This window comes from Hipposideros armiger, unplaced genomic scaffold (genome assembly GCF_001890085.2).
Source record: "Hipposideros armiger isolate ML-2016 unplaced genomic scaffold, ASM189008v1 scaffold_118, whole genome shotgun sequence".
NCBI lineage: Eukaryota > Metazoa > Chordata > Mammalia > Chiroptera > Hipposideridae > Hipposideros > Hipposideros armiger.
In genome coordinates this window covers 1,641,504-1,655,532 of record NW_017731468.1, presented here as the reverse complement: position 1 = coordinate 1,655,532, position 14,029 = coordinate 1,641,504, and the positions used below count along the sequence as shown (strand labels likewise).

The 14,029-nt window shown below is 40.3% G+C and overlaps 1 protein-coding gene across 7 annotated transcripts in view; it reads left to right on the top strand.

The window, feature by feature from the left end:
* Positions 1 to 10,954, top strand: part of EML4 (EMAP like 4) — a 143,616-nt gene extending 132,662 nt beyond the window's left edge. For all 7 annotated transcript variants that reach the window (XM_019647946.1, XM_019647943.1, XM_019647942.1 and 4 more), the window contains 4 exons: positions 4,296 to 4,383; positions 4,897 to 4,995; positions 7,293 to 7,423; positions 8,120 to 10,954. In XM_019647946.1, coding sequence (XP_019503491.1) covers positions 4,296 to 4,383; positions 4,897 to 4,995; positions 7,293 to 7,423; positions 8,120 to 8,593 — 792 coding nt within the window. In that variant the 3' untranslated portion in view covers positions 8,594 to 10,954. The remainder of the gene's footprint in view (positions 1 to 4,295; positions 4,384 to 4,896; positions 4,996 to 7,292; positions 7,424 to 8,119) is intronic.
* The last annotated feature ends 3,075 nt before the right edge of the window (positions 10,955 to 14,029 follow it).

Below are 14,029 nucleotides of genomic sequence, written 5' to 3'. Positions count from 1 at the left end.
TTCACTGTGTAAGCACATTGATTTTTGAAACTGCTGCTATAGAATATGGTTTAAGAAGTCTTTGGGTTCAGAAGCTGTTTTTAACTTTTCTAAAAAGCCCTAGGATTTGTGGGTGAGGCTGGGCTGGGCTGGCATGGACCAGATTTTATTTGCTTTACATATTGGGCTTCTCAAGTAAGATTTAATATGGCAGAAGGATTTTATAGCCAAAAAGAATTAGAAGACTGCTGGTTGATTTTTCTCAAAGATCCCTGTCTTTTGAGTGTTGAGTGTTATGAGGTTTTTACCTCAGCTTTACCTGTATTTTGAAAATCTTTTGAAAAGGTCCTTTACTTCTAAATTACTTCTAAATTCCTTTTTTTAAAATGCTATTCTTAAATTGCTTTCTGCTAATCTTTATTGTTACCGAAATGAGTAAAAGATAAGCATGATTTAAATGCTGTGCTTAGTCCAGAATCATCTGACCTGGGTTTGAGCTCTGCCAATTCTTTGTTGTGACTTCTGAAGTTACTTCATCTCTCTGCTCCTAAGTGGCTGTTGGGAGATTTCGAGTTGATAATGTCTGTAAAGTACTTACACTTAATGCCCAACACATAGAAAGTACTCAGTAAATGTTAGGTGTTATTAGCGGCAGCAGTAGCATTATTCTCAGTAACTAGATGAGCCCTGGGTTGTATCGAGGGGTGTTTTTCAGCATTTTCAACATGAATCTCTGAAAGTTCAACATCATTTTCTAATTATGGACAATTGTATATTTTCCTTGAAAGAGTTTAAGTGTTATGATTGACCTAAAGGTTCTATTCTATTTGCATAGGATTGATTATTTTATTATGCACCTTAGTGCAACATAATGGCTGTTTGGCTCAGATTCCTGTGTACCTTTTAACGTGGCTACTCAAATATGTTAGCCTAGGAGATGTAGTGTATTGAAGTTGCAGTGATGTACTAAAAATAAAAAGCATTGCAAAATCTGCTAGGATAGGTAAGAAGTGCTGATAGAAACAAGTGTTCTTTTTGCCAGGATTTTGGTAATTGAAAATATGTATCAAAAAGAAGAAGAGTAAGACTTTTAACTATCTACCTATAAATCTCCAAGAAAATAACCCATAAAACGAATGCGGTATTTCAATAAGGCAGTAGGAGTCAATATTTCTACAACTTCAGTATTACTACGAAGGAATTATATTGTGAATTATATAAGGAATTATACCTGGTGACTTAAACAAATGAGGGATGTGTTCTTATTTAAAAGAAGTCGTCAGGGACTCAGGATCCTCCCTTCTTTCTGCTCCATCATCCTCAGTAAGATGCTGCTGGAACTCTAGTCATCACTTCGCAGTTCCAGGAAGAAAGGAACAGAGCAAGGGAAAAAGGCCCCCTCCTTCTAAGTCAGTTCTCTGGAAGTTTTCCTGGAAGCCCCACTCACTGACTTCTGCCACCAAAGCTGCCAAAGATGTTGGGAAGTAGTATCATAGCTGGGCACTTAACGAAAGGGGAGAATGTGGGTTAGATAGGCAGCTAGCATCTACACTCTAAAGATCCGCTTTCTCTCAAACAGCAAAAGCACATCAAAACTGTAATGGGAAAAAGAAATCCTATTCCCAATAGCAACAAAAATCAGAGATGCTGTGAAAATAAACCTAGCCAGAAAAGCACAGGAAGCTATGTGAAATATGGCTGAAAGACAAGCTAAGAACCAAAAAAACAGACATAATGCGTTTCCGGATGAAAAGACTTGATAACAATTTGTTTTCTACAAATTATTCTCTAAATTTGATGCACTCTTGTTTTCAGCGTGGTATCTGTGAGCGTGATAAAATGGTTCTGAAGTTCATCTAAAATTTTCAACATACCACAAAATTATCACAGTTAGCTGGGGATAGGCAAATAGATAAATGGAACAGAAGAGAGTCCAGAAACAGATATCTGCTCATGTGGAAATACACTAGATAATAAAAAGAGGTATTTGAAATCAGGAGAGATAAAATGAACTGTTCAATACCTTCGTTATCTAGCATTGCAGCTACTAACCCCAACTTGGCTTATGAAATTAAATACAGTCCAGTCCCCTGGGAGCACTAGCCACGTTTCAAGGACTCAGAAGCCACAGGTGGCCAGCTGCTGCTGCATTAGATTGTGCATATCCTAGACGGTGAAGGGACACCTGCACACCTACCAGGGAAAATAGGCCCTCACTCTGGGCCTTGGTACTTTTTTAAAAATGCCTAGGTTAATTTTAATAACACAGCCAGTGTTGCAACCACTAACATAAAATGATCCTCCATGCAGTTGATAAAGATTTGGCTAAAATATTTCTGATTTCAGTAGTATTTTTGAGCTCTGTCACTTGTGATGATTATTGTGGTTACACCATTCCGCTACTTAATGGAAGTAATGAAAGTGCCAGCTTAGAATACTTTCCTGGATTTTTTCAAGGAGATATACTAGATCTTGCTCCGAGCTGTGTCTCTGCCCTGGGGGTGATATTTGAGGCTGTTTCCCTCCAAGCTGCGCATGTGTCTTCCATGGCCTAGGAGTTGGGTGGCCAAGGGCTCTCTGAGGTGGTGTCTGGGAAGGCAGCATGATAGACCCCCAACAGTTGCATTTAACTTTTTCTTTACTTATTTATTGGAATCCATACCAGGGAAAAAATATTCAGTTCATTTTCCAGTATGAATTGACAATTTCCCCAAGGTCTTTGCTATATTTAGGGACTTTTCCTCCTGAAGAATCTTTTGAGAGTACTTTGTATTGATTTACCTTCTAATATGTTCTGTGTCCAACACAGATGTGAGTTGCATGAGTATTATGAACACGTACAATGCTTTTGATGATCTAAGTAATGCTATTAAAGGCTTTTCACGGAGGTTCAGGTAATAATTTTAAATATATCCACATTAGGGTGGCTACTTCTTAGAAGACTGTACTTTGCCATGATTAATCTGGTTAAATCCTTCATATAGCACAGATTTTCTTATCTTAGACACATGGCTTCTACAGATGCCAGAGCCGGGCCTCAGATTCACGTGTACTATGAAAAGGATTTGTGTGAGTCCCACTCTTCTGCCAGATTCAGAAAATGTCTAGTCACCACACGCATCTTTCTGGCTTTGAAACTTGGTTTCTCGTTAGGTTGGTAGGTCTCCTGTGTGCCTAGCAAGTGATTCCCAACCTGTTTTCCAATATAACATCTAATCTCTGGTGACTTCGGGAAGCTTCAATTCTAAATTCACATAATTTAAACTCCTTTAACTGTATAAATGTGTATATTTGCCATGCAGCAGTGTGGGGGAAGATCATAGTTCCAGCAGGGCTTTAGGACAGGTCATTAGACTTCAGGAGGGTAACAGTAATTAGAATACTTTGTATAAATCATTAAAGCTATGCCTACGGTACATTGAATTTATTAACTTAAAAAATAAAACCACCTGTGTAGAAAGTTAGTAATTCAAAAGGTACATTAGAAATTAAATATGTTTTACCTCAGACTAGAGGAGATGAAAGTGATTTTGAGTCTCCATCAACTTTGGTAAGCCAGTAAGACCTGTGCGATTTATCTGAATTAGTTTATTGGAAATCATCAAACTGCTTACATGTGAAGCCAACAAAATATATAAAATTTAGTAGTTTTTTTATTCCCAGTGTTAGTAAAACTTAAGCAGAAGATCACTTCTTCCTGTTTAAGGAATGTTTTAAGGAGTCAGATGATTATATTGGATCCACCTGTTCTGAAGGAGTACAGTGTTGGGTGACTTTTCTCCCAGAATATTCTTTGGCGATAGGAGTGTCTCTAGACCCCCATGTGACTGTATGCGTGCCTCTGGGTGTACCATGGAAAACTACTCTGAACAACCTGGAACCAGTCCTTCATTCTCAAAAATGAAGTCATTCTAACCAGGGACACCAGTGACTTGAAATAAGGCCTAAGGTATGGTACCTACTGCAGTGTCCTTCAAGGCACAAGTGTAGAAGACTGTCTTTCTCGGAAGTCTCTAACACAGGTAGGAGGTGCTTGTTCCTGGCATCTCAGTAGAGAGGCCAACAGGACACTCCCGAGTTCCACATGCTTACCGTTTCCACTGTGCTGAGATGTCTTTAGTTCCAGAGTTCTGTGGAACTTTTCACGTATCACTGGCATCTTCACATACCTGTATCTCTGGCTCCCAACAAGACAGAGCAAAAAAGAACTAAAGACCTGCTGTGAGCCCTATTCAGATAACAGTACTGGCTAACTATTTAACTATTTATTACTCAAAACTCTGAATGCTTTCTAATACTGATCTGTTGTTTCCTAGGGACATTCCAGCTATATCACACACCTTGACTGGTCCCCAGACAACAAGTATATAATGTCTAATTCAGGAGACTATGAAATATTGTACTGTAAGTATGAGAGATCACATGTGGCTGAGATGTGTTTGCCAGGGGCCCTAACGAACAGGCTGTGTGGAATCTGAATTGTGCAGAGCAGCATGCTGCCCGCTGACCTGCCAACGCATGTGTTACCCTGAGCTGTTTCGGAAGGAGAGTCTCAAATGTGCTTCACTTCTCCAAGAAAGTGATGAGTTAATTTATATATGTAGACATGCAGTCATAAGACATTACTCAGGGAGAGCGATGCTGCTCTGAATGGTTTTATATTTAACAACTTTTCCTGGAGGCAAGAAGAAGTATAATGGATGGACATTTATGCTTAAAAAAAAACTTCAGTGGGAAACAATTTGTAGCTCCATAAACCCTGTTAAACACTTTGTTTTCCTTTTTAAATGTGTCTTAATGTTTTTCAGTGTATAGATTATAAATACAAGTAAACGTGGCTAGTCTGAATCAAGATGCACTTTCAAATATATTTGTACAAAAGCATTATGATTATACCTCCTGTTTCTAAATTTAAAGGGGACATTCCAAGTGGCTGCAAACTAATCAGGAATCGATCGGAGTGTAAGGACATCGATTGGACGACATACACCTGTGTACTAGGCTTTCAAGTGTTTGGTAAGTACATGGCACCCGATGGGGAAAGGCAGTTTGGGGGTTTTATATATAATTACTTGCCTAAATTAAAAGTAGTCTACATGTATTCTTTAGTGTTATCACTATTAATGCCAGATTCAGAGAAATTAAATGTATTATGACTGAACCAATACAAGGTTTGTTCTCTACAGAATCCAGCAGACTTTTGGCCCCTGATAAATGTGGAAGACAATTAAAAGGAATTTACATGATAACCTTTCCATTTTTTTCCCTCCAAGTGAAAACTGAAGCTTTTAAATTTCTAAAGGCATTTTAAAATTAGCTTTATTAACATTCACATACCATATAATTCACCTAAAGTGTACAATTAATGGTTTTTGTATATTCACATTTGTGTAACTATCATCACTAATTTTAGAATATTTTCATCACCCCAAAAAGAAACCCTTTACCTATTAGCAGTCATTCCCCAACTCCACTCCCTAGCAACCACTAATCTCCCTTCTTCCTCTAATGATTGGCCTGTTCTGGATAGTTCATATAAACGGAATCATACTTTGTGATCCATTGAGACTGACTTCATGTTTTCAAGGTTCATCCATGTGGTAGCATGTGTCAGTACTTTATTTTATGGCTGAATAATATCCCATTGTATGGAGAGACCACATTCTTTTATCCATCCATCAGTTGATGGACACCTGAGTTGGTTCCACTTTTCAGCTATTATTATAAATAATGCTGCTGTGAAGAAGCATGTGTCAGTTTTTGTGTAGGCATGTTTTCACTTCTCTTGGGCATATACCTACAAGTGGAATTGCAGGGTCAAACGATAACGCTGTGTTTAACCTTTTGAGGAACTGCCAGATGATTTTCCAAAGTGGCTCCATTGACATTCCCACCTGAAGTGTAGAGTGTTCAATTTCTCCACATTCTTGTCAACAGTTGTCATTCTTTTGCATGTGAATGTCCAGTTGTCCCTGTGCCATTTGTTAAAACATAAAGGCATTTTTAGTAGAAATTATTTAAAGATAAAATTTGGGGATCATTCCTAATCTTGTGGACATTTCTAGAAATCTGTCCTCTGTGACAGTTTTCTAAGCCTTTCCCAATCTGTAGGTATCCTGAAAAAGTTAGAGGATACATGGAAAAATTAAAATAATAAAGCCTTGTTTGCAAAGAATTAAAGAGATGTTATAGTCTATAATTAGAATAATAGATATGGATGTGGCACCAATACCTAAAGCAATACCCAAAATATTAGCATTTTTATCAATATATCTCTAAAGCTGGCCTCTCTCCTCCAGCCTAATTATAGATCTGAACATTTCTTTATGCTGTGTGCATTAAAAAAAAATAATCCATTATAGGTACCTGTTCTAAATACAACTGCTACAGAGATGGAGAAGCCTACGAGGCTAGAAAGAAAATCAAAATAACTAATTTGTCCATAAACAATTTCATTATTCTGGGTGAAAGTGAAGCAATAGCCAGTAGCTGGTAGTTTACCTAGTTATTTTAATGAAACAATGTATAATATTTATTAAGAGATTTCAGTTAAGAAGTGTTTTGTTTTAGCAAATTTTATCAGAAACGCATTTGTTCTCTACAATAGCACTGAACCACAGGAGGCCAGCATTTCAACCATAATTTTAATCTAGTCTAAGAGAATTTTGTGCTAATTATGTTGAATATGATCACCAGTGCCTCATAATGATTCAGAATAATTCTATTTGCTGTGTCTTCTCTTTGGACATATGTAATAGTTACAGGAAAATTCTATGGGATAGCATGGTAGTAGACTAGTAGGTGGCCTGTGCTTTTCCATTAAAACTCTATGAGGTTTTCTTAGAAGTGCCTGTCTGAAAGAGAGCAGTGACAGTGTATCAATTTTACACAGCTTACCCAGAGTGCACTTCAGAGAATTAGTGCTATGGCTTTGTTTCTGCACTTTGCTATACAAGTAACTGAGACCTTCCCCTCCAACTAGAGACTTTAAAAACGAAGAATTAATTGTTCAGGTGAGTCAAACTGAAACTAAAATTATTTTTAGCACCACCTGCTGGTTACTAGTGAGCACTTTGGGGTCATTAAACTTTCCATCTTAAGGCTATTTTGGTTTAATTTTATTATGTTAGATTTTGGATAAAACTTTATTTGAATGAAGTTGTTGAGCCACTAAAAAAATTTATAAGGAATGTTAGCAACTAAGAGTTTGAACACATGAAAATTAATAAGTATCTAAAATTAATAAACCTGTGTAGCCTCACAGTGCTCCTTTTCAGGCTAACTTTTCTGCACCCTGTGTCTCCGAATGACAGGTGTCTGGCCAGAAGGTTCCGACGGGACAGACATCAATGCCCTCGTGCGGTCCCACAATAGGAAGGTCATAGCTGTGGCAGATGACTTTTGCAAAGTCCATCTGTTTCAGTACCCCTGCTCCAAAGCAAAGGTAAAAAGCACTTTCACAAAAACTAGCTTTGTGGGGCCTTTTGTTGGGGGATAATTTTGTATCAATGGCAAGAAAATATCTGTAGGGTTACTAATGACTGTCCGTGCTGCCGCGACACACAGGGGAGAACAGGGCCCTCGGTAGGCGTCCAGGCCGGTATTGCTTGTCTCCTCTTCCTCATCAAGGGCAAGAAGTGTGCTACAGAAGGCAGCTGATGATGTTTTCTTCATTTTTATGGTCCGTTTGCTTATTTTTATTTTTTAGCAGTTTTAAATTTCTAAGCATATTAAAATACTTCGTTGATCCATGTTATAAATGTATGATTTATATTATATGATCAATACGTATGATCAGTATTATAAAACTCATGGAACTGTTTCCTAAATGACTTATAATCCGGCCAACCTAGTAAATTCTTCCCTGGCCATCCCAATAGAATAGTTATAAGTGCACCAACCTGACATCCAGAAGAGACAGATTTTTATTCTTTTAAATATAGTCTGAAAGTATAGATGTCTAATTATGTTTTGTTTCTCCCATACAAATAGGTGTTAAAAGGAAATACTGCTAGCTTTATTCCTCAGGTTTGATGACTCGTGGCTTTGATTTGAATGACCCCCTTGCTTAGTCACCCGCGGCTATAAGCAGGCATGTGAAGAAGGAGTGTAATGTTCCTGTCTGATTTATTTCACACAGGCTCCCAGTCACAAGTACAGTGCCCACAGCAGCCATGTCACCAATGTCAGTTTTACTCATAGTGACAGTCACCTCATATCAACTGGTGGAAAAGACATGAGCATCATTCAGTGGAAACTTGTGGAAAAGTTATCTTTGCCTCAAAACGAGATTGTAGCAGATACTACCCTCACCAAAGCCCCCATCTCTTCCACTGAAAGCGCCATACGATCTGATACTCCCACACCGCCGCCTTCGCAGCCCTTAAATGAGACAGCTGAAGAAGAAAGTAGAATAAGCAGCTCTCCTACACTTCTGGAGAACAGCCTGGAACAGACTGTGGAGCCCAGCAAAGACCACAGTGAGGAGCAGAGTGAAGGGGGCAGCGAAGAGCTGGGCGAGGCTGCCTATGAAAAGCGGCCCAGCGAGCCGAGGCAGCAGCAGGGGGGAAGCGCCCTCCCTGAGGACCAGCAAGCCCCAGCACCGCTGCCCTAACACCAGGACCTCGGTGCGTGTGGTCTCATGCTGGAGTTCAGGTAACAGGCCGGGCAGAGATAGAGAATCACTATTGGAGGTTTGGTTTTCCATGGGATCTGCTTTCTTCAGTAGTCTTACCTTCAGCCTCTCAAAGGCAGTGGACCTACAGGTTCAGTGCAGTGTGTGTTGGTTAACCAAACTGCACAGTAGGGAGGACTTGACACATTGTCTCAGAAATTACTGTGTATGTAAGTGGTCTCATGTAAATACTGGAAACAAAAACAGCAGTTGTATTGATTTAAAACAAACCCCCTGTTATCTGAACATGTTTTCTTCAGGAACAGCCGAGGCATCACAAACACTGTTACTCATCTACTGGCTCAGACTGGGCTACTCTTTTTTCCTGATGCAGAAAAAGAAATCAGAAGGAAAAAAAAATACTCTTACTGAGAGATCCTCCCACCCCAAATGTCTCAGAAATTTTTTTGTTAAGAAAAACTTCAGTATTGCCACGGGCAGTGGTGTTGCCTTCTTGAATAATCCATTTTCCTCCACTCCCAGTAGGTGTCCAGATGTGCTTGTTAGTCTGCTATATAGGTGCTGCCTCTTATGAGTCTAATGACGAACAGGATCTTTGTTTCTTGAATGCAAATCTATTTTATCTTAAAACTAAGAAAGCAGTGGTTTGTTAAAGAGCTTTCATGTATATTAAACCACAGATACTCAGAAATAATGGATTCCTCCCAGGATTCCTTTGCTGGCCTGAACATTTTTAAATGTTTTGGCATTCAAGTGGATGGAAGACAAAAACCGCATGCCTATAAAACTAAACTGTAATAATTACTTGGCTAATTTTAGCCTAGCCTTCAACATAATTTTTCCCTCAATAATAGGAGAAATATAAATACAGTTAGTTTAAATGATTGAATTGGTGCTTGAAGTTCATTGGCTTAGTTGTAATTTTTATACAGATTAATTACAGAAGGATAAGATACTCAGCAAATTGCAAATTCTGTTTTACAGAAGTCTGAATAACAGTCACAGTGATTTTTTTTTTCTTTTTTTCTTTTTATCGATTATGTACTTAACAGACTTGCTATATATGGTAATTTTTCTCTGGTGGAGTTGCTATAAGCCTTGCAATTCTGATGTGGCTATCCTCTGCTGTTTTGGGCAATGCATGTATTATTGTGCATTGGATAGCTGTTTCTTTTAAGTTTTGTCATATGACTCTTTTTAAGTATGTGTTTCCTACTTTAAAAGTAATTACAAATATGCATTTCCTATATGTTTGTTTATACTTGGATTATAAAAAAAACTTCGTTTTGATTTATTTTTTAACTTGCTGCATTGTTTTGATATCTTTTTTTGTTTTTTTTGTTTGTTTTTTTTTTTTGGTTAGATCATGTTTAGCAACTTTGGATGAGTTCAGAAGTCTTAAGTATGTATGCAAGTGTTTACGTGATTGTGCCATTCCAAAGTGCATCAGAACTGTCATTCCCTTCTAGTATCTTCTCAGGAGTAATACAAATCAGGTATTTCATCATCATTTGGTAATATACAAACTCCAGTAAACTCCCAAGGACACTCACAACATTTATATTCACATGCTGTACGTAAGGGTGTGGGTATGTGTGAAGGGGTGAGTGTAGCTACTTACTCTGTGTATCTATAGAAGCAGATATACGCCACATTGAATATACTCAGTGTATATCTCTAAGTGTATAGATATATGTCCGTGTGTATCTCTTTCCTTTTGTTTACAACTGTTCAAAAAAAAAACACCTCAAAGTAGCTCTCTTCAAAAGAAGAGATATAGATTCCAAGCAACTCATCTTTTTTCAGTACGTTCTGTACCTAATTACAGAGAGCATCAGTCAGAATCAGGCATATATATCTGCCTGTTAGCAGCGGTGACAAAGTCATCAGGTCAGCATGTGCTGTCCCTGCAAGAACAATATGATGAGATGAACAAGCAGTTCTAAGAAAAAGCATTTCTTCAAGTACCTGGGGGACGCAGCTCTCCATGATAAGCAGGGAGTTTTGTGGGGACATCCGTCACCTGTGGGGTTGCTGTGTACAATGAGATTTATAATCGTGATACTCTTGGGTGGTAGTTTCAAAAGACACTACTAATACGCAGAAAGCGTTCCAGCTCTATTGCTGGCAACTACTGTTTAACAGTCAATTAAATCTGTGATAATGGTTGGAAGTGGGTGGGATTATGAAATTGTAGATGTTTTTAGAAAAACTTGTGAATGAAAATGAATCCAAGTGTTTCATGTGAAGATGTTGAGCCATTTCTATCATGCATTCCTGTCTCATGGCAGAAAATTTTGAAGATTAAATAATAAAATCATCAAAATGTTTCATTTGTCTCTTACGTGTGCCGTAACTCTCTCTCCACTTGGACAATCATGGGAACCAGCAGGATAATCATCAAGTGACCATGGCCGCTGCTATGGACACAACTATTCTGCCAGTAACAAACTCCATCTCATCATGTTAGAGGAAATTACTTTTGATTTGTGCTTCCACTTAATAGGGGAATAGCTCCATTTTAATTTATTTCACGTCTGTACTTTCGCTAATGTTTAACATTAGATAATCCTGGTGATCTTGGTTACCTGCCTGACCTGACTCCACTGCCTCCCTGGTATTAGCTGCTCCTCAGCTGGAATTCCCCTTTTACCAACTGTGAGACAAAGTGGCTGATGGGCACCAGAACAAACCCACTAAACAGTGTGATTTTTCCTCTTAACCCTCTGTCGGGCACAACTGATCTCACAGATTCATTGCACACAAAGATGCTGCGGGCCGGCCGAGTGGCGCGTTGGTTAGGAGTTGGCTTGGGACGCCAGCTCTGAGCAGCAGGGCCCAGGGTTCGGATCCCACATGAGCAGAGGATGTAGAGGTGATGCTGCACCCTCTACAGCTAAGATGGTGAACAACACTTTGACCTGGAGCTGGGTTGCTGTGAGGCGACGACGTAGGCTGCAGTGGGGTGCCGTGAGTGGCCGTCCAGAGGCCGGCGACCGATCTGCCTCACCTGGGAAGAGCGCAATGATAATATCAACTTGGGCCAATGAAGCAACGTCCTCCACAACTAGACTGAAGAACAGAAGGACAGCAGCTTGTCTGTTCCCCTTCCCTGATTCCCCAATGCTGTTCGCCTCCCCCAATTTCCCACTAAAATCTTCAAAAAAAAAAGATGCCGCTATGAAATACCGTATTTGCCGGCGTATAAGACGACTCGGCGTATAAGACGACCCCCTAACATTTCCACTCAAAATACAGAGTTTGTTATATGGTCGGCTGTGTGCGATTTTGCGAGTGTGGTAAAATCGCATAACAGCAAAATCGCATAACAGCCGAGCATACACCCAGCAGCGCTGCTGATGCCTGAACGGTATGTGGAATGAAGTGGGCGGGCATCGGGAGGCCACTATGGCACGGGGCAAGCACTATGGGCAGTCTATCTGAAGTGTACCTGGCGTATAAGACGACCCCCCACTTGGAGGCATATTTTTCAGGGCCAAAAAATCGTCTTATACGCCGGCAAATACGGTACGTCTTTACTAAGTCACAAACAACTGGCGATAGGTTACAGTAGAGGGGGATGATACGGAAGCGATGAGTCACGATACTTCAGTTAACTGTTAGATACTTGAAAATTTGTGTGCAATGAATCTGTGAGATCAGTTGCGCCCAACGGAGGGTTAATAAAAAGGGAGATAAAAAGAAATACTTGTTTATGGGAAAGTGACAGTGAGTTAGATTTTGGATGTAGTGAGGTATTAGTGTAACTTGTAGAAGGAACTGAAATGAAGAGCATAAGACAAGAACGTGTTTGTAGGACAGACGACAGGCTGAAGAGCAGCTGTGTAGGGCCTGGGTCAAGAAGAGCTGCCACCGGAGGGGCACCTGTGGCCACTCACGCCCTGGACACCCTGGTTCTCATTTCGTAATGTGGGGAGTGTTACCTGTAGGCCGGGGATGGGCTGGGAGGCCTAGTCACTGGCCTGTGTTCATTTACCTACATAAGGGCCATGCCAGGACTTCATATTTTATAACTTCAAAGCTTAAACTTGGAGAAAGACACCCTTTAGAAACGGGGCAAGGAGGAAAAGGGTGAGGACAAGGGCTCACCGTGAGTTCTGAAAGGAGAGAAGGGAAACGGGGGCCTGTCAGGCCAGGAGTGGGTGAGGGCGTGCACGTCTGTCACTGTCACTGACACCAGGCTCTGCTGGAGAAGCCGGCTTTGTCCAGGATGCCCAAGGATAGTCTTCAAGGCCCACAGAAAGCTCTCTAGGCATCCCCCCACCCCACCCCCAACACACACACACACACACACACACACACACACCCTTTGTAAAGGAGCAGCTCCTGCTGTCCTCACCAGGTCTCATAATTTAGTTAATTACACCTTTTGTGCTAATCAGTTCACCATTTCCAAAGGAAACCTGAATTTCTACTTTGCCCTCATTAATAGACTCATACAATAACCTTAAATGCTCCGATATAAAGAAGATAAGGGAATAAAAAGAAATAATCCCAAATGGAGGAAAGAGTTTCACCGTCTCTAGAAATGTCAGCGTATTTCATTTCTGTATGCATGGCGGTGTCCTCAGGCGACCATGGCTTACTGAACTGAATATTTTTGTTGGGTTTTCTGTTTTTTAATTTACCAATCCAGAAATCCGGCAGAAAAACATAAGAGTACCACTTCTATATCTCAAAGGACAAAGACATGAAGAAATGGGCGAAAACAAAAAACCTAAGTACGTGATTAAAATACAGCACATCCATATTCCTAAATGCTATTCAATAATACTAGCTAACACTTAAGCACTTTACAAACTCATTCAATCCTTTCAATAATCCTAAATTCAAGTACCTCCATTTTACAGACCAGGAAACTTGAGGAACAGACAAGCCATGTCCTCCTGCCTCCGGAGTCCCTGTGGCTAGCCACGGTGAGAATGCACTATGGATGTTTACTGTAGAACAGTAACTTAGTGGTTATTAATAACAAGAAAGAATGACAAGACCAGCATAAAGAAAAACGACAGTGATTAGGTTTTGGAAAAGATGGCTTCGGGCTCTGAACAGCGTTACAAAGTTGAGGAGACCCCTCTCGTGCACAAGTCGCCTGTGTCATCCCTGCAGCCAGAGCACATAGCAGAGGAGCTTCTGGGCTCTAACACCGTCCTGTGGCACCTGCTGCCAGCAACTGCCCACTCTGCCTGCCTCGGCCAGAGTCGGCCCAAGCCCTCAGTCCCTCATGTTCAGTTTAAACCTGTTGGTATGGAGACACTTCCCCCATTATTTTCCAACCCATGAGCAATTTCCATGTCACCAAAAAGTATGGCAGCTTCTTTGGCACGAGCTTGCTCCACTTTGTCCTCATTCCCACCCCCCACTCCCCTTGGCAAGCCCGGAGGTTGTGCCAGC